This window comes from Rhea americana, unplaced genomic scaffold, assembly GCF_003343005.1.
Source record: "Rhea americana isolate MKP2758 unplaced genomic scaffold, rheAme1 scaffold_139, whole genome shotgun sequence".
Classification (NCBI taxonomy): Eukaryota; Metazoa; Chordata; class Aves; order Rheiformes; family Rheidae; genus Rhea; species Rhea americana.
Window position 1 is genome coordinate 1,213,817 of NW_028185472.1, and position 19,574 is coordinate 1,233,390.

General features: G+C 36.9%; 1 protein-coding gene across 3 annotated transcripts in view; it reads left to right on the plus strand.

Annotated features, from left to right (window-relative positions):
- KMT5B (lysine methyltransferase 5B) overlaps window positions 1-15,025 on the plus strand; it is a 29,933-nt gene extending 14,908 nt beyond the window's left edge. For 2 of the 3 annotated variants that reach the window (XM_085298448.1, XM_085298449.1), the window contains exons 4-10: window positions 4,765-4,930; window positions 6,218-6,327; window positions 7,809-7,975; window positions 8,670-8,689; window positions 8,860-8,996; window positions 11,649-11,845; window positions 12,355-15,025. In XM_085298448.1, the coding sequence (XP_085154574.1) occupies window positions 4,765-4,930; window positions 6,218-6,327; window positions 7,809-7,975; window positions 8,670-8,689; window positions 8,860-8,996; window positions 11,649-11,845; window positions 12,355-13,820 (2,263 nt within the window). In that variant the 3' untranslated portion in view covers window positions 13,821-15,025. The remainder of the gene's footprint in view (window positions 1-4,764; window positions 4,931-6,217; window positions 6,328-7,808; window positions 7,976-8,669; window positions 8,690-8,859; window positions 8,997-11,648; window positions 11,846-12,354) is intronic. The other variant, XM_085298450.1, reaches the window with a different exon arrangement.
- Window positions 15,026-19,574: the final 4,549 nt, after the last annotated feature.

Sequence of the window (19,574 nt, forward strand, 5' to 3'; positions counted from 1 at the left end):
GCAGGGATATTTGACAAGTTTCTATTTTCAGCTTGTCAGGAAGAAGGGATATTAATCTTCTTTAAACATACTGTAGTCGCTGAGCTTTTCACTCTTAGCTTATTTTTGACAACACATTGTTTTGCAGCAGACACTATGTTCTGTGAGACTTGGCCCCCTAAGCTGTTTGTAGGATGGTTCAAGGGGTCTGTGCATACGAGCAGATTCAAATACTGGAGAATCTTGTTTGGTTTTCATGAGGGAATCTAATAAAGGCACTGTTTATGGGAGCAAACTAGAAGTTTGGGTAAACACAATTCTGATTTTATTGCTTCTCTGTTTAGAGACTGGGTTGGTTGGCTTGTTTTGCTTGTTGGTTTTCTTTTGCTCTTTCCTATCTCTCTGGGTTTTTTTTTCTTTGAACTAGTCCCTTACTTTACTGGCATTAAAAGCCACTTCTTTGACTCAGCTTTCATGTATGTTTAGCTGTAGTTTCTTTTCAAGTTCTTTTTATGATGGTGTTTGAAAAACAGTTATGTAGCTCTTAGCAGATAATATATAGATTTCTAACTTCATATGCCAATAAGGAAATCCTGTAACATCAAAAGCATAGTACCTAAGGTTATTTCTGACAACTGATTGGCTTTCTGGTAGGTTGTACTGGGAAAGACTAATGAATAAACTGCTTTTCCTAATACTTCTGGAAGGAGTGAAGTGTCTAAACTAMAATACAACAGACCCTCAAATTCTTAAGGAAGACTCAACATCCAGGGTTTCTTGGCATACTGGCTTCTTTCCTGTCTCAAATCCTTTCAGAGCAAGCACCTTTTAGAGCCTGCATGGAAAGACACCTCTGAAAATATTGATGCTTTGAGGAGTCTGGGTCGTAGTAGTCTAGATTAGTCCGTGACCTTTATATACTCCCATATACATCAGTGGATGCATACATCATTGGAGCATACACTTGTATACTCCCACATACATCATTGGAATCCAGTGCGTTTTGTGCACTGTTGAGCTTTGAACAACTTGGGCTCACTGTGCGAAGTGCCCTTACATTTCATCAGTTTGGGAACCCTTGAAGCTAGATGCTTGACATCATGTAGTTGGGCCCTGATATCCTTTATGCATCTGTGGACACTTATGTTGTTTGACTTGACTCCTGTATGTCTTTTGGTCACCTCTGTCTTGTCACCATGTTTAAAAAAAGCTSAGTAAACCATTTTGGTAGAGATGCACTGGAGAGGTTACCTCAAATGCATGTTCCTTTAAAGACCTAGTTTGTGTGTTAAGTTTCAAGTGTTTGTATACTGCCTCACACCACTCATCTGATCATTTAATGTTTTAAAAGGTTTTTTTGGTTGTTTGGTTGGGGTTTTTTTTTAAGCTGTCTCTTCACCCCCTTCCTGTTTCCAGCCTTCTTTGTGATCTTTCCAAGACTTGGGCACATGCTGACTATTCGTACTTGTAAATTTATGAGTAGTGTTACATGAGCTGCTGCTAGACRTTTAAAGGAATTCTGCTGGCAGGGTGGGATGCATGAAATGAGAACATGTAGAAATATCTGCTGAAAGGGATCCATGGGGGTACATAGGTGGCTCTTTATAAAGTGTAGGTTTCTAGTTCTGAGTTACCTAAGATAGAAATACATTTCTAGTCAGCCTTCAAGAACAGTATGTGGTGGAACACTTGAAATTTGAGAGTCACTTTTGAGCTATTAGATACGTTCCTAATTGCTAGATGATATAGGATGTTGATTCTTTTTTTCATAGATTCATCAAGAGCCACTGTTTAACCTTAATGTCTGCCTTGCTTTTTTTCCGAAGTTTGAGTTAAGATACTGGCTTCTTTTGCTGGCATTGACCAAGCTTCTTGTTGATGATGTTGATAAAGCAAGCACGATCGTGTCTTACTAGAACGTATACTGCCTGTCTCAGATGTTAGTTTTCCATACTGATCTTTGCTCCTGCAGATAACTTGACTTTTTTTTTTTTAAAAAAAAAAAAGGCAATGCATTTACACACACAAACAAGGAGAGAACTATCATTCATTTAGCCCAGCACAAATAGAAATAGCTGAAGACCAATTGCAATTAATAGGAGGAGAACCCACAGAATTTCCTGCCATAGTGTTTACACTTAACAGGCCAACATTTTGTATACACATTTATGTTTTTGCATGTTGATATGCTTTGTAGTTTGGCAATAGAAGTGCAATTGGTTCCTTGTAGGTAAAGTTGTTTCTGATTTAAACTGAAAATGAAAGCAAATCCTATCCTGAAACTAGTTGGCTTCAGTTCAGGCTATATCATTGTGAATACTCTTAATGTCTGGTGAAGCTCTGAGTTAGGACTATCAAATCTGGGAAAGGTCTCCTTTCCTGTTTTTAGGAGGGTAGGGAGGTTTCTCCTTCTCTCTGACTGACAGTTGAGGGAGACTTCGTTATGTTACCAAACAGAAGTAGTAATGCTAGTGTCATCTGTAGTCTGAAGGGATCTTTTTTTTTCTATAATGAAGTTTCAGCAGCTTGTTAAAGACAGTTAACTCTTAGTGGAAATGGGATAGAAATGTCCTTTAGTGAAGAATTAATATGAAACTTCTTGGCATGATGCTTCCTGCAGTTTTCACTGCGTATGTTTTAGAAGTACTTTCTTCCACCCCACCCCCTCCCAAGAAATAAAACCTGTCTTGTTGGTTGTTATCGCAGACAGCAGAAAGTTCATCTGATGCCTTCTTGGAACTACTCATGTTATCATCTGCTGTGAAAGCTGTAAGGGTTTAGCTGATATTTGTGGTATTCAAAAAAATCTAAAGAAAGACTTATTATAATACAAGGAAGTTTTTGCAAATGGCACCTGCCTAGAAGATAGTTCTGTGTAAGAGCAGTGCTACAGAATGCTGATGCCTGCGTTGCCAGTGGAAGCGGTGTGGCTCTTACGAGGTTGGTCTTTATTACATCAAGGGCACACAAACAGAATTTTTCTCCTAATGAAGGAAGCTGAATTTTCTTCATTGTTAGTTATTTCTGATTAAACTCTTCCTATTTTGAGGTAAAATAAAATTGGAATATACAGCACTTAGCATCTTTTGTTCCTTCAGACAAGTTGCATATAAGAAGCGCATCTTTCTTGTCTTCTCAAAATGAGCTACTGGAAGTATTTGACACATTAAAATGAAGATAAGCCCAGTGATACAGTAATTAAAAAAAAAAATATCAGTGAAGGAGATGATAAAGTTTCCTTAGATTAACTTCAGGAATTTATTTCCCTTTGTTTACATCTGTTGTTAAATACAGATATCAAATACTTTAGGTGGTAAGTAGTGGGAAATAGTATCAGTCTCCAGCGAAGGTAATGAAGCTGGTACACACTTAAACAAGTAATGTGTCTTTTGGATTTGTTCAAGAGGTATTAACTTGCTTAACGCTTTTACTGTTATGCAGTGTTAAGCAAGTAAATGTGAGCTGTGTACTTAAAAAAAAAAAAAAAAAAAAGTTTTTAATAACCATTGAAAATCTTTATCTTTGAAAAGAGTGCCCTTGGGTGTATTATATGCTCAAAAAAGCAAATATCCTTTTCCCCCTCCCCGAGAAAATACACATAGATATGTGCTCAGACAGAGGCAAGATAAGTGTCAGACAGAGGCAATATATAGGGATCTGGCATAACGTCTAACCAAATCTTGCTTTTTCTTGATGACTTTGTATTTTAGGAATGGGTCTGTTAGACCTTGCAGTAATGTAGAGCACTGTTTTTGTCACTAAGTGCTTCTGTTGAAGATGTGGAGGATACCTTTCTTAAATGTCAAGCTTTGGGGGCAGCTAGACTTCCCTGCTAACACAGAGGTTTTTACTTTCAGATTTTTTGTCTATGTGCAAAGTTTAGGTAACTAGGTTTTCTTTAAGCGGATTTTTTAAAAGATTGTCATACTCACACTGACATGTGGAGCATGACTTTTGCACAGATGTAATATCTGTGTTGTGTGCTTCTGCTTATAGATACTTCCCATGTAGTCTTTTTTTTATATGTATGCAAATATTAAGTTTGAAGTCTACATATGAATACTTAAAGTGGATTTGTCAATATAATACAGTTTTGCTAAGGCAATAGTTGATTTGTAAACAATTATCAAAGCAGTTGTTTTTTTCCCCCCGTTTGAGGTTTTTCTTCTTATTGAAGAAAATTCTTCTTTTGAAGTGCACTGCCTAACTGTTGTAGGTTTTCTCTGTTTAAAAATTGTTAGTGTAGCATGTGAGGCTGTCGAGACTTAAATTTTAAAATAACCTCTTTCTCCCTGCTTACCACCTCCCAGAAGAAAACACAGAATTGTCTAGATCTTTTGCCAGGGTACAGGGAAGCTTATATCATTTAATTCATTTGCTGTTTTTTTTTTTATTGCATCTGTAGTACTTTTACTGATAATAAATTGATTGAGAAAGTAAGGACAACACAGGTTTTGTTGTATTTGTTCTTTAGCTGCCTCTTTGTAAATGATAGATGTGYTTTTTAAAAAAAAGAATATTATTCTTCACTGGCTAATTTCATCAGAGACTTGTTTTGTTAAAAAAAAAAAAAATACCTGTCAAGAGAATTTTAAAGTTCCAAGTAGTATGCTTGGCTTTACCTTTGGAGCCCTGGAAATGAGGGTCTGTGATTTGACTATGTAGTGATCAGTTTCTTTATGCTGAGATTAAAACATTTATATGGTTAGCAAAAGAACTCTGTACTGTGAGGAAGATTTGAGAATGAATAAAAGTGGACTGGAATAGCTTTATTCTTTATTTCAGATTTCGACCTATAAAAGGAAGGCAAGAAGAACTAAAAGAGGTGATTGAACGTTTTAAGAAGGATGAGCACTTAGAAAAAGCCTTCAAGTCCTTGACGTCAGGTGACTGGGCCCGGCACTATTTTCTTAACAAGAACAAAATGCAGGAAAGGTTGTTCAAGGAACATGTAGGTGTATTTGTAATTAACGTGCTTTTTCAGATGGTTGAAAGGCTGAGAAAATGTATTAACAAATTTCTTAGGAGTGCAGCAGTAGTAAAGGAAAGTAATCCACTGTTCTGTTATACTTTACTTGTTTGACTTTTTTTTTTTTTTTTTAAGACAGGAACTTTCTTTTGGTTTTTTCAAACCCAGATAGCTCAGAAAGGGGGAGGAAGAAAAAGACAACTTTCCATTGCCTTTGATACAATAGACATGTGCTCTCCTGTTGTTGGCATAAGTTGTAAGCGGAAGAGAGAAGCCCTGCTTCTGGAAGCCAAAACTCTTGAGGACTTATTTGACAGATTTTTCTTTTTCATCTACAACTATTGTAAATCAAATTAGAAGCCAGAGAAAGACAAAGTGAGAAACCTCACCACCTTAAAATACAGAGGTTGTTAGTGGTACAGGGGCTTTGTGTACAAATACTGTTTTCTTTTCCTCCACCTACCACGCTCTCAAACCCATTTTGTATATAGTACAGGATGTTGACACTCAAAAGTTGCAAGGAAATCTTAGCATTTTTTTTTACTTCAAAACAAGAATTCTCTTCAGAAATGAGTATAAATTTCTTAGTTGTTTTTAGATAAAAACCAAAACGAATTTGGCCTTTTCCTGCTCAAAAAAATAACAGAACTAGTGATCTAGAAGAAACTAGATGGCAAATTTTGCTTTCCCAAAGTGTTTTACTAGTATAGGCTCACTTTGACTAAAGCTGCCAGAAGGAACAACTTGGAGAACTGACCAAACAATCCCTGAATTCAGTAACTGGTCTTCTCATGGACAGTAGTACCTCACTGAGAACTGGAAATAATAAAATTGTACAAAATTGTTATGAAGTATAGGTCACTGGTTCTTGAAGACTGGAGCAAAGTTCTTGAACACAAATATTCAGTGACTCTAACAAGAAATTACTCGTTCTCATTGGTCTGCTGTGCTGTTCAAGGCATCTTTAGTCTTTTTTTTTTTTTTTGCTGCTGTTTGGTTGGTTTTTTAATCTTTAGATATTCAGATGATCCATGCAAACCTTCTTGATAGTCACTTTAAAGAAATAACTTTAAATAATGTGTATAATTAAAACTTATAATGAAAGTGTCACAGGAAATTTGGGATGTGCGTTTCAGCAAACGTTTCTTTACAATATCCATTTCCTGCGTGTTTTTTTTTTCCAAATTAATTAGCTTTCATTATCTCTATATAGTAGCATTCCTGACTGTTTTACTTTTAACAGAACAGTGCTGTTTTCTTTCATTRCAGGTATTTATTTATTTACGAATGTTTGCAACTGACAGTGGGTTTGAGATACTGCCTTGTAACCGGTATTCTTCTGAGCAAAATGGAGCCAAAATTGTTGCAACAAAAGAATGGTAAGTGGCATATTTTACTATTGGTATTTCTGCCAATTATTTTGAAAGATGTGCGCTAAAAAAAGGTATATTAAGGTGTAACATAAAATTAAAACTTCAACTAGTAAATGCAAAGCTACGTTTTGTATTTCAACCTTTAGAGCAAGTGGGKTTTTTTTGTTTTGTTTGGTGGCTTCTTCCCCCTCCCGCCATACATTTTATCTATAAGATGACAAATTGTATATTTGGACTTAGCCGTACAGTTTTTTGTATACGATTTTGAGTCATCTTTTTTTCTGTCAGATAATTAGTTTCCTCAAATCAATTAGTTATAAGACTTCTCTGAGAAATACATCCTTGTCAAGATTCCAGTCATACTGGATTTGTTATATAACAAATGAGCATGGTGAAAATGAGTCTTTCACCATTGTGAAATTGAAGGATRTTACATTTGTTTTGATTGTGCAAGATAGGTCTCTCCTGGAGACACAGGATCAGAACTCCATGTGTTTCCCCATCTCATTTTTTCAGGTCTGAGTTTCATGATGTGCATGTCAGAGGCAGTGCCAGCAGATCCTTTCTTTTATTCCTTTTTTTTTAAAAAAAAAAAAAAAATCCCTCTTCTTCCCTTCTCCCCAACAGTATTTTTATTACTTGTTTTACTGTATGGCCATACATAGTCACAACAGTACTTCTCAGAAGATAATATGCTTTTGGGGATAGACTGGGAGTGAGTGGCTAGGCATTAGGCTGTCAGCATTTGAAATGAGCTGTGCTGTTTCTGCGGGGCTCTGGCCTCTGCGTTGGAGAGGAAGCTTTAAGAAGGTTGAGGCCAGTTTTTAGCTCCTCACGAGTGGTGCTGGAAGCTTGACAATCACAGAACATAATATAATCAATATTGCCTTTGGGTTTTGTTTGTTTGTTTGCTTCAATCCTCCACTTTGCTGACTTTCTGAGAAGGAAACTTTTTATTAGGTGTGTTGAAAAATTTCTTTAATCTTCAAACATTAATCCTCATTAATCCTCAAACTTTGAGTGACCTTCTGAGAAGCAGCAGGAAACCTGCCTCAAAGCCCTGTCAATATCCAAAAAATTGTCAGACACAAAACTAGTAGGATGCTCAGCATACTCTGAGAAGCTTTGCACTGAAAAGACTTGGCTTCAGTTTTGTGTCCTTTAAATATATTCGGAATCTCCGTGCTCATCTTCGTGAGCGTAATCTGACCAGGATTTGAGAACAGCCTCCCTAAAAGCAACTTGCCAGCAGAAACAGTGCCCGCACAAGGATGCAGAAGTTGTCCATATGTGTCTAGGCAGAGTATTCAGGGCCAGTGATCTGACACATGACTGTGAATTAAAACCTGTTTCTTTCAGGGGTTTAGAAATGCATTAGGAAATGCTTCCTGTTACTGACAACTTCTCTTTTGTGAAGATATTCCATGGTATACCTTTGAATTTTTGACATACATTTTCTTTCTTTTACTACTCATGTTACCCTAAAGGAAACGGAATGATAAAATAGAATTACTTGTGGGCTGTATTGCTGAACTATCAGAAATGGAAGAAAACATGCTGCTGAGACATGGGGAGAATGACTTCAGTGTCATGTATTCCACTCGGAAAAACTGTGCTCAGCTGTGGCTTGGTCCTGCTGCATTTATCAATCATGGTGAGTAGCAAGTATACAGAGGGTGTTAAATGACACAAGCAGTTTTCTTCAGAAGGATATTATTATATGGAAGATAAACCACACAGTAGTGAAGAGAGCATGTCTGAATTTTGCCTGCTGAATGTAACTGATGTAATTTAGCATACTGAATTAGTGTAGGACATAATCCTGTTGGGAGTTTCCCAAATCAGAACTAATGGGCTGTGTACTGGGAAGCTCACAAGAGGCTCTGGGAAGTGACACCTTCTTCACAGAGGCTTTGGAACTGGCAGCTGAATTAGTGGAGCATACCCTGAATTCCTGCTGTAGCTAATTAGTGGACTTAGTCTACAGTATTGTATTTCTTAGATGAGCTCCTCGTACCGTCTTTCACCTTTTACACAGAAACTTCCTGGATACTGTTGTGTTTTTAAGCTCAAGGAAAAACAGGTAGGATTTAAGGTAAATTATCTTTACCTTAAAGAAAAGGGAAATCAAATGTTTGTAATAGCAAAGAAGAGCTCAGAAACCAAACTATATCAAAACGGGCATCTTCTGATACACAGCTTTATACAATGCTAACAAAACTCCCAATATTTAGTTGAGATTCTAGATTAATGAAGTCTGAGTGAATCCTTACTTTAGATATCTACAACTATTCATGTTTCAGGTCTTATCAACAGTTAATTGACTTTATCTTTTGGACCTTTTTCAGATTGCCGACCTAACTGTAAGGTAAGCAGAAAACTAAAAATAATAAATAAAGCAACCCACCTAATTTTTTCCCCTATCCCTGCACCTTTTCCTCCCCAACTATTTCATTTTGTTTTCTAATTCAAATGCTGTTCTACCTTAATGATTAGCCTTTCTTTTTCTCTCCCCCTTTCTGTCTTCTCCTTTCCCAGTTCGTATCAACTGGCAGAGATACGGCATGTGTGAAAGCTCTAAGAGATATTGAACCCGGAGAGGAAATCTCTTGTTATTACGGAGATGGCTTTTTTGGAGAGAATAATGAATACTGCGAATGTTACACCTGTGAAAGGTAAATGTTAATATAAATAAGTTTCAGGTGGAATTGGGCGTATTTGTGATATTTAGTGAAGCTGAAGGTACTTGATTATGCACAGTCAAACTTTCTGAAATACTATAATTACTTTCTGTAACAACTTTTTAAGTTGTTATTGAATGGACACGCACTTTTCTTTTTCCTCTTTTCTGTCCTGTAAGCAACTCAAAGTGAGAACAACTAAGACTCTTGCACATATTTGTATTACATAAAGGGATAAAGTGGAACTGGAACGAAAAGACTAGACAGCAGTTATGGACAGTTATCAGACAGCTGACAATGAACTCCCAGCTACTGCTCTTATTTCCATCAGTAAAAGCAAATTTCATTGATGTTTTCTGTGTTCTGATGGGAACAGGGAAAATAGTTTTTTACCATACGTGATTAGAACTTCAGAGTTTATGTATTTGTGAAGATCTACTGKTTTGGACAGAATCTGCTTATATCCGTCCATTTCACAATAATAGGAAACTTGTTTCTTTGTTTTTCACCTATGTCATCCCAACCTAGCTTCTTCCTAATATCATTTGGAAGAATTTCCTAATCTTTTTCTGACCTGTTGAAACTTCTGTTACTGTAAGCATAAACAGAGGTTCAGCATCATTTGTGAATCGCCTAACCCTCAGCAGAAGGAGTTGCAGAGAACCTCTGACAACTCTGAACTGTCTATAGAGGGAAGAAAGGTATAAAGGACAAAATGCTAATCATATTTAGAAGTAGCTTAATGCACCCACATATAAGTAACTTAGTAATCCTATCTTCATTTTTATTAGCTAGATTGGTCAATAAACAATCCCATCAATTCAAGGTACAGACCTTCAAGCTCATATGTCTTGGTAGGTCAAAGTGAAAAATAGAGTCTCAGACTTTATCTAGACAGCTACTGGTAAAAATGTACTTCAGATCTGGGAGCTGTTAAGTGCTGAAGAAATGTTTGGGCAAACGTAGTCATTTGTTTCTTGCTATTTATTAGCAGTAATGTCCAGACTGATGGGGATTTTCTTGCTGAAGTTTTTCACTGTGGCTTTAAATGTAATGACAACATACTTCCTCTTTCAGGATAGACCGGTTTCATGTGTCAGAATGTTTTGCCATATTTTCATATACTTCTGTCATTGTCAAACTGTAAAACTTAACACTTTTGTAATTCCAACTTTAAGAATCTTAAGGCTGTGCTACAAGAGTCAAATAGGAGAGGTTTGAATGTAAGGGGGTTGAACAAGGGTAGATGTGTCCTTAGCAGAACTCAAGAGCCACCTTAATAGATGCCTGTAGTGTGAAAAATGAAATACGTAGACAAGCCACCTGACTCTTCGTATACCACCAAAATGAATTTTTAAGTGACACAGTTATGGCTATGATGTAAAAAGGGTTAATTTGTAATGTTAAAATCTTAGATTTCTGAGAGTCCTTTGGATATGTTTGTGGAGAGGTGGACAGAAGGGTATCTCTATACATACCTTCCTTCTTCCTTCCCCTCCTGCCCTCAGCCCAAACCTCTAAAAATCCTAACCTATTAATTGTGCATATCTTTGCATATTTGCATGTACACTGCTAGGTGAGTGTGTTTTGCTCGTGTTGACTGAGATAACTGGGCACCAAACAAGACAGACGTATCAGAAGATGATTCTGGTCATCTATGGCACTGTTCTTGTCTGGTCTGAAGTGGCTGTTTGTGCTAAGTTCAGTCTAGTATCTTATTTTAGCTACCTGTAATTTGCAGAACTCGAAATAATACTGAAAGAATGCTCCGTATCAAACATCAGTTAATTTGAGGAAAAATACTGTGCCTGCATAATAGTGTTTAATCCTGTGGAGCTTGAGATTCTCTCTGGTCTCTTTCTAATGCACTCATGGTTAAGTTTTGGAGGTTTCCTTCCAGTGCAACAAACTAGAATCCAAATGCAAGTTTTAATTTTAATTCTATGAAGTGCAAACTCACTGAAATAGTAGGTTTACAGGTTACTGAATCTACTGAATGAGTAGGTACTAAGGGATCCTTGCAGTGGTGCCTGAAGTGCAAGAATTCTGCARGAATTGTTATCTCTATCCTTTTTGATGATTACTTTTGGAGTGTGAGAGGAGTTGCAAGTTTGTTCAGCCACTTAAGTTTCATGATAAATGCATGAATGGAGCATTTCAGTTCCAAAGGAAGACAGACCTAGGTGATAATTTTATTCTATTTTATGTAATTTTTAACTCTTGCTGAGGCAGTAACAAGCATTAAAACTGAAGCTGGCACTTTTTTCTTACTAAGAGGATGTGGTAGGAGAAAAATAATCCTTTTAAGTTGTTACTCAAGTTAATATCAGATAGTATTTTGAACTACTATATTTAATTTTCACCTATGTAATTTGGTTATGAAATGATCCTAAAATAGACAAAAAGCAAGAGGGGAAAAAAAACACTTTTGCGTTTCTCAGGAAATAAATGGGAGGTTTTTCTGCACATCTTACTTAAATGACATACCTATGTAGATCTCTAATTGAAACAGCGGACAATATGCTAATAAATTCAGTAATTATTGTGTTATTTTTCTAAATATACCTGGAATTGTTTATGAAACTAAGTTCTAAATTTATATTAGTGGTTATTAATAGATGATGTCTTTTTTTTTTTTTTTTTTAGACGTGGAACTGGTGCTTTTAAATCAAGAGTGGGATTGCCAGCACCTACTCCTGTGATTAATAGTAAATATGGTCTGAGAGAAACAGATAAACGATTGAACAGACTTAAAAAGTTGGGTGACAGCAGCAAAAATTCAGACAGCCAATCTGTCAGCTCTAACACTGATGCAGATACCACTCAGGAAAAAGCTAATGCAAGTAAGCAAGTAGAAAACTTGGAGTGCAGCATTAAAGGTGTCATAAAAACTTGAAAAACTTCCACTGTGATGGACTTGCTCTCTTTGTGTTGAGATACTTCGCAAATTCTTCTGGTTTTTTTAGATCAGTAGTGTGTTCTGGAATTTGAAGGTAATTTATATAGCAAATGACCAGTTTTCCTGAAGTATTTCAAGAACACAAGGTGATACTTTATTTTTTGTGCGTTTATATCAAGAACTAATCATAGTGTCATGTTTCTAAACATGCTAGTGGTAAGTTATCCATTTATAATTGGCAGGGGGGAAGTATACCTGGAATTTAGATGTATTTTGGCAATTTCAAATTAGGTCTGAGCAGCAAGTTGAGTAATCTTTCTACTTCTGAATACTATCTTGCATGTCTCGACATTTCAATCAAGAACATTAAAATAACTGCTGTATTTGGTGGGGGGGAAACCTCAGGTTAAATCAGTGTCATAACACAATTTTTTTTTCCTTTTCTTTACACAGCTAACAGAAAATCTTCAATTGGCGTAAAAAAGAACGGCAAGAGTAGAACATTAACAAGACAGTCTATATCAAGAATTCCAGCATCATCAAATTCTACCTCATCTAAACTAACTCATATAAATAATTCCAGGGTACCAAAGAGACTGAAAAAGCCTGCAAAGCCTTTACTTTCAAAGATAAAGTTGAGAAATCAGTGCAAAAGGCCAGAGCAAAAGAATGCTTCTAGAAAGCTCGAAATGGGAAATTTAGTTCTCAAAGAGCCTAAAGTAGTTCTGTATAAAAATTTGCCCATTAAAAAGGATAAAGAATTGGAGGGACCAGTCAAAGTTGCAGTCTCTAGTGGATGCTTAACAAGGCATGCAGCAAGAGAATATAAACTGAATTCTGTGAAAGGTGCTCATGAGCATGGTGATATACCACCCTGCACATATATAACAAGGAGGTCAATGAGAACAAGGATGAATTTGAAGGAGACCTCTGACATAAAGCTTGAACCAAATATGTTGGATAACTATAAAAATAATTTGACCGGAACACGATCGGACATTTTAGAGCAGCAGTCTCATGCGATAAATGAAAATGACCTGGCTCATGGAACATCACATAAAGCAGAGGGGCGGTGCCAGAAAAATGATGCAGGCATGTCAAAAAAGAAATCTCGACAAGCAAAACTTGTGAAACCATCTGCAAAAATAGAAGAAACTGATCTTACGCACAATACACCTGCTAAAGATGAAGTACCAGATTTGATCAGCTCTCATTCAGAACATGGAGAAAGGAATAATGTAGTGGACTCACCTGTTGGCTATAAAGACTGTATCCCTGGATCTGGTGGCTGCTCTGTAACATCTGACAATTTTAAAGCAAAAGACAGTTTTAGAACTGCAAAAAGTAAAAAGAAAAGACGAATCACAAGGTATGATGCACAATTGATTCTTGAAAATAGCTCTGGGATCCCTAAACTGACTCTTCGTAGACGCCATGATAGCAGTAGCAAGGCAAATGACCAAGAAAATGATGGAATGAATTCTTCAAAAATAAGCATCAAATTAAGCAAAGACCATGAAAAAGATAATAATTTATATGTAGCAAAGCTAAATAATGGGTTTAACTCAGGATCAGGCAATAGTTCAACAAAATTAAAGATACAGCTGAAACGAGAGGAAGAAAACAAAGGGACATACCCTGAGGACCTTCATGAAAATGGTGTGTGTTGTAGTGAAACTCTTTCCCTTTTGGAGTCAAGAATGGAAGTAGATGATTATGGTCACTATGAAGAGGAAACAGCAGATGAATCTTCATCAGAAGAGGATGATGAAGAGGAGGATGACTATGATGATGAATTTGATGACTTTATTCCTCTTCCTCCAGCAAAGAGATTAAGGCTCATTGTTGGCAAGGATTCAATAGATATTGATATTTCTTCCAGGAGGAGAGAAGATCAGTCTCTAAGGCTCAATGCATAAGCTTATAGGTCTTAAACTGACCAGGATGTCATTTTTTTTAAAAAAAAAAGCAAACAAACAAACAGAAATTCCATTTGATTATTCCTCAACTGAAGAACTTTCTGAAAAAACTTAGTGGCAGCACTTCTTTATTGTTTATTCACCTATCAACATAATATTGTAGAAAGTGTACAGCATACTGACTCTTCTTAAGTCTGATTTGTGCAGATTTTTATTGTACTTTTTAATAGCCTTCTTATGTGCAATTCTGAGTTAGAGTAAGAGGTAATGCTCTGTTGTAAAATAAAGGCTCAAGCAAAGTTATGAAATTGCATCAAATCTTTCCATGCAGGACAATGAGAATACAGTGTGGCTACACAATTATTTTTGATCTGTAAGAGCATTAGTTTGCTCTTACAATATTTGACTAAACAATAAAATAAAAAAAAAATAGTAGCAGCATATAAAGGTTTTCTAGTATATGTTAATATCACCAGCAATGATCTACAGCTTTTTGATTTATTTGCTAGATGTTTTTCCCCCTTGGAGTTTGTCAGTTTTAACACTGTATGCTGTCCCAGACGTACTGTTTGTGGCCTTTGTTATAGTAGCAAACCGTTGGTTGGAAGTCAAATTGATTTCTTTAAAAAAAAGAAAAAAAAAAGGTGTTGACAATTTGCTGACTTTTTAGTACATTATATGTACAAGGGTAGCAGTATGCAGAATAAAAGTTTGGATATGGTGTATTTATTGCTTGTTATGTAAATTAAACACCTTGTATTTAACACTTTTCAATACTTTTAGATAAAATTGTTCTTTGCAAGAATGATTGGTGCTTATTTTTTCAAGAATTTGCTGTGAAACAATGTGATTACAACGGGCAACATTTATCCAATGAACTGCAGCTATCCTAAATTGGTTCTTCATATTTTTCTGTTGCACTTGTAAAATGCTACAAGGAATTAAAAGAAAATCTATTCACTTTAACTTATGATAGTTTTATGAAATTAAAAAAAAACAACTAAGTCACAGCTTTTGTTCTGTGGTAACCTATAAAAATGTTTGTCTTTTAAGAACCAGTTGTAAAAGACTGAAAAAATATGTATATGTTGTAAATATTTGTGTGTTGTGAGAAATTTTGTCATAAGAAATTGAAATAACTTGCCAGAAGGGTTTTTAAGTTTAGAAATACATTCATGCCAATAAAATAGGAAATTGTAAACCTAGTTTTAAACTCTGCATCAGTTGGAGTTCTTTTGCTCTTATGTAGTTCACTTGATACTTCAGAGTCTACTTTATAATAACAGCTTCAGGGCAATCTTTGGCTCTTTTGTTTTTATAAAAGAATGTCAGGAAAACTTATTTCTTCTGGGGAGAAATAAACTTGTTCATATGTATAAATCATAACGGACTAATAGATAAAACTGTTTCTCTGAAACAAGTCTAAACTGTCTTCAGCTAAAATGATTGTCATAATTGCATGGCACTTCGGTGTATGATATTGTTTAAGGTTTAGAGGTTTTTGTATTTAGAGGTGTGAAAACAAAAGTCATATCAGAAAACAAGTGCTGCTGGATCAGTTTAATCCCCTTGAAATCTTTAGCTGCACAGTAGTTTCATGTCAGATCCAATGCTCTCTGCCCAGCAGAGCAAGCACTTGGGTTGCATGATGACTRTCTTATCCAGATTTGAAAACAGTAATGGTTAAGCCATCTCTGCCCCTCAAAGAAATGAAGGATTTTTTTCAAATAATTCCTTCAAAATATGTTTCAGTAACTTGGTTGACTGCAAATCAAATGATAGAATCTTTTGCTTTCCTGYCATTTCCCTTCTCACAGTAGAGAATAAAGTGTAGAATTAAACATAATACTTGTAACTTGGTTTTATAATGTCCATTCTTTGTTAGAGGACAGCTCTGAATCTCATGCACGGAAGAGTATAAAAAAAATCAGTGGGCCTGTGTGTATTGCACAGCCTCTTGTGACAGACTTGTGTTTTTGAGTTCATGGAAGACTGAGCACATACACTCTGGTAAGTATGCTGCTGTTTTTGAATACAGTGTCAGCTACAGTGGATTATCTTGCAGGATTTTTAGGTTTACTGTATCATATAAAAGTGGGTTATTAACAATCAGGTTACAGCAAAAATAGCTGACTTAYTAAGATTTCACTTTATGCTAGGAAGTTTACCAGCGAACAGTTATGACAAATAGCACCAGTACAACTTTCAGGAAGAACTCACTTGTGTTTTTAACTGGGTGGCTCTGATTCCTGTCTTTCATCCCATAATCAATTCTTCATGCCCCTGTTTTGAGTCTCTGCAGYGTGACCTGCTTGCAAACTCATGCTGAACGGGGTTGTGGCAATCTTGGTTTCTAGTGCGGGGCGACTGTTTTGCAAATTCGTAGGTCGTTTGGGCAACTGAGAAAAGGGAGTTGATGCAACAAGTAGACATTGCCAGCTGTTGTTGGTGTTTGTTGACCGAATGCACTCACTACCAGATTTAGAGCTTGCTAAGTAAGTGTCAGGCAAGGAAAGCAGATAATGAAACAACTGTGAGAAAGTCACAAGAGACTGCTTCCTTCAGCGGTGGAAACGTTTCTTGGAGTTGATGTTCCTACCAACACAGCCTTATACTTCAGCCAACGCCTAAATGAGCTGGATTTTTTGTTTGGTTTGGGCTTTTTGCTGAAAGAAGTACAAATAGTTCTTCAGACATGAAGAGCTCTAGATTGCTCTTGTTCAATGAGCAAGTGCTTTGGAGAATTCAGAATAAACAGCCAGTCATCTCCTGGGTAGGCAGGTCCATCAGACATGTCCTGCTGCAGATTTTGGCATTACAAATCGCCTTGGGAATAGTAAGTTATTTGAATTCAAATAACACTCCTCAAGTTGATCAGGTAGAGGAGTTTCCCAGTTCCCCAGYCACAGAATACATTTTTTTCCCCCTTTCATTTGCTGATTGGCAGATCACAGTGTTTCCCTAACATCAGTACATGGGAAAGATGAACAGTGTTTGTGGCACGTATTTGGGAACTTGACAGGTTGCAAGCAGGGCTGTTTCTTGCTGTCTTATTCAAATGACAAAGCACTGTAATGCTATAGCAGTTTGACTCTCRGGGACCCTGTCTAGTCTTTGTGGTTCTATTTCCCAAGGTACTGGTAAGAAAAGATGCAACGACTGAGTAGGCTTAGAGTGATCACACAGCACATCTTTAGCAAGTTGAAGAACTGAAGTTTGGTTGTAACAGGTTGGCTTTGTCAGCTAAATAGCTTAAGTTTGTGTTACGCATAAAGAGGTTGCAAGGTTAAGGAGAAATTGTTACAATCACCTTGGTGACAGGTTGGCGGCTGATCTGTGAGCATCCTGGCATGTGTGGTGCATACCAACATGCCGTATAGTCGAGAGGTTTAGCAAGAGCTTTTGAGTGTTTGTGGTAACAGGTATAATTTTGAGTGTATAATTTAGCTGGTTTGCACCTTCAATAAAGGGTTCAKAGCAAAGGGAGCAAAGGTGTCGATACTTTGCAAAACAAAAGCACACACCATTTGGAATCGCAAATGGCTTTAAAAAATATACATACAGCACAGTGAGTTTGTGGGAGATGGGGTATTCCTAGCTGTCTACGCAAGAGGATGCTTGCATAATTTTACTGTGCAGTAAAAACGCTGTAAAATACATTACAGGYAATTTGAGCCTGTTGGATAGTATTTACACAGATTCCCCCAAGGACAGAAAAGACACTGTTTGGTTCTGCCTGTCTTGTCCATGGCTTTTTGGAGGGCTAGGGAAAGCTAGTCTGTGTTTGAGAAGAGTGATTTGACTGGAAATTGCCAAATAAGAATCAAGCCTCTCTCGCTTCGGAAGCTCAGGGTGCCAAGAAGAGCCAATGTTTTTGCAAAGTGCAGAAGCTTGTGATTGTCAGATGTTACTGTRAAGTGTCCAGAATGAGTCCCTCTCTGAGCTAATCAAGCTTGCTTTATTTCTGCCTCTTCTCTAATTCTAGCTATACCATGCAAGTAATGGATATTGGACTTTATAAAATAAAATTGCTGTGAATTCTCTGCAAGATTAATGTGAATGTGCTGTTACTGGTTTGGTTGTAAACACTTTTTTTCTTTTTCCTCTTTGTTGTATTTGTTGGTGCTTAGATTTTATCTCTGTATGTACTTTGAATGCTCAGGTATTAGTTTGCATGTAGCTTACAGTCAATCAGTGTTATTCAGCTTTCTGCAATGCATTAGTTTTATTCAGTTATACTGCCTGCCGTTGTGTGTCGAATGCATCCAAGGTACTCCCAGAAGTGTGTATTTGGGTCTGCTTTTGGCTGTTTTTTTCTGGTTTCTTCCTGTCAGTTTTGCCTAGTACTGCCAGTGCATGCTCTTTAAATAAACTTTAAAACAGAATTCCTTTGTTCCCCATCTGCGTATGGTTGACTGCCCTTTTCAGAATGAAGGGAGGAAGGTTTGGGAGGCATGCAGAATAAGACCRATGGGAAATGAAAAGTGAAGTCATTTACGCCTGTGTTTCTTCTGCTAGTATTACACACTTTCCTAAATCCCCTTCCCCAGTGATCATTCTATCTGGTTGGGGGGGTTGAGTCATAAAGAAAACCCATGGTTTTTAGCCCTCTTGCTCCTTACCAAACGCCCTGTTTTATAAGTCCACAGAGTCACAGGTTGGCAGGGATGTCTGGAGATAATGTGGTCCACCCCCCTGTTCAATCAGGGTCAGCTAGAGCAAGTTGCCTAGGACCGTGATGAGTTGAGTTTTGAGCATYTCCAAGGATGGAGACTCCACAGCTTCTGTGGGCACCCTGCTGCAGTGTTTGACCATGCTCACTGTGGAACTGTCTTCAGGTTTTCTTTCTGTTATTGTTGTTGTTACACTTGTTCTTGCATTTCTTTCTGTTTTCTTATGTACTTTTCTTAGGTTCAGTTAGAAGTTACCAAGGTTCTGGTCAGTTCTCTTTGTTCAGCATCATTTAGTGAGAATAATGYTAGGTATTTAATAGTTCTTCATTGCCTGTTGTGGCTTTTTTTCTTTTGCCCACCAAGAGAATTTCTGTTATTGTCATATTTGAGTTATATAGCTTGTTTGTACTAATCTCATAAAATATTTTTATTGTTTCAAAGGTGTTTCAATATTGTTCCTTCTTCCTGCAGGCAAAGGAAATCCAGGACTTCTTCCCTGAACTAGGCAGCTGCATTTGATTTAACTGTAGTTTTACCTGGATCCATCCTTATCTGAAACACCTTCAGAATAGTTCCTACCACAGAGGCAATAGCTTGAATGATGATGTTGGAAGACTGCTTGTTATAGGCACAGGTATGTCAGTATTGAAACAGGTATGGGGCTGGTTAATCAGTGTTGCTCAGGAATTGGCTTGACTTAAAACAAGCAAAGATTTCATGGTATTGATGGTGAGGTTCAGCCAAATACAGAGCTGTCAGTGGGTCCAACAAAACATGGATTTTTCCACTGATGCCTTATGATGTGCATCAGAAGTCAATCCTGTTTCGTAATTGAGCTTGCAATCTTTTCTGCTCCAATTACTATGTTTGGCTGCGACATTTTACAAAGAATTGGTTATAAACAATAGATGTAAGGTAGAAAATGACAAGAATTGAGTTGGGTAGAATAGGGTTTTATTCATAAGTGCATAAATAAATGATGTGTACGAAGCATTAGGACAGGACTGTTGGATAGTTCACAGCTGGGGTTGCCAAAATCTCTCAGACTGTGTTGGATGCAGAAGCAGAAAGATGCCTCCTT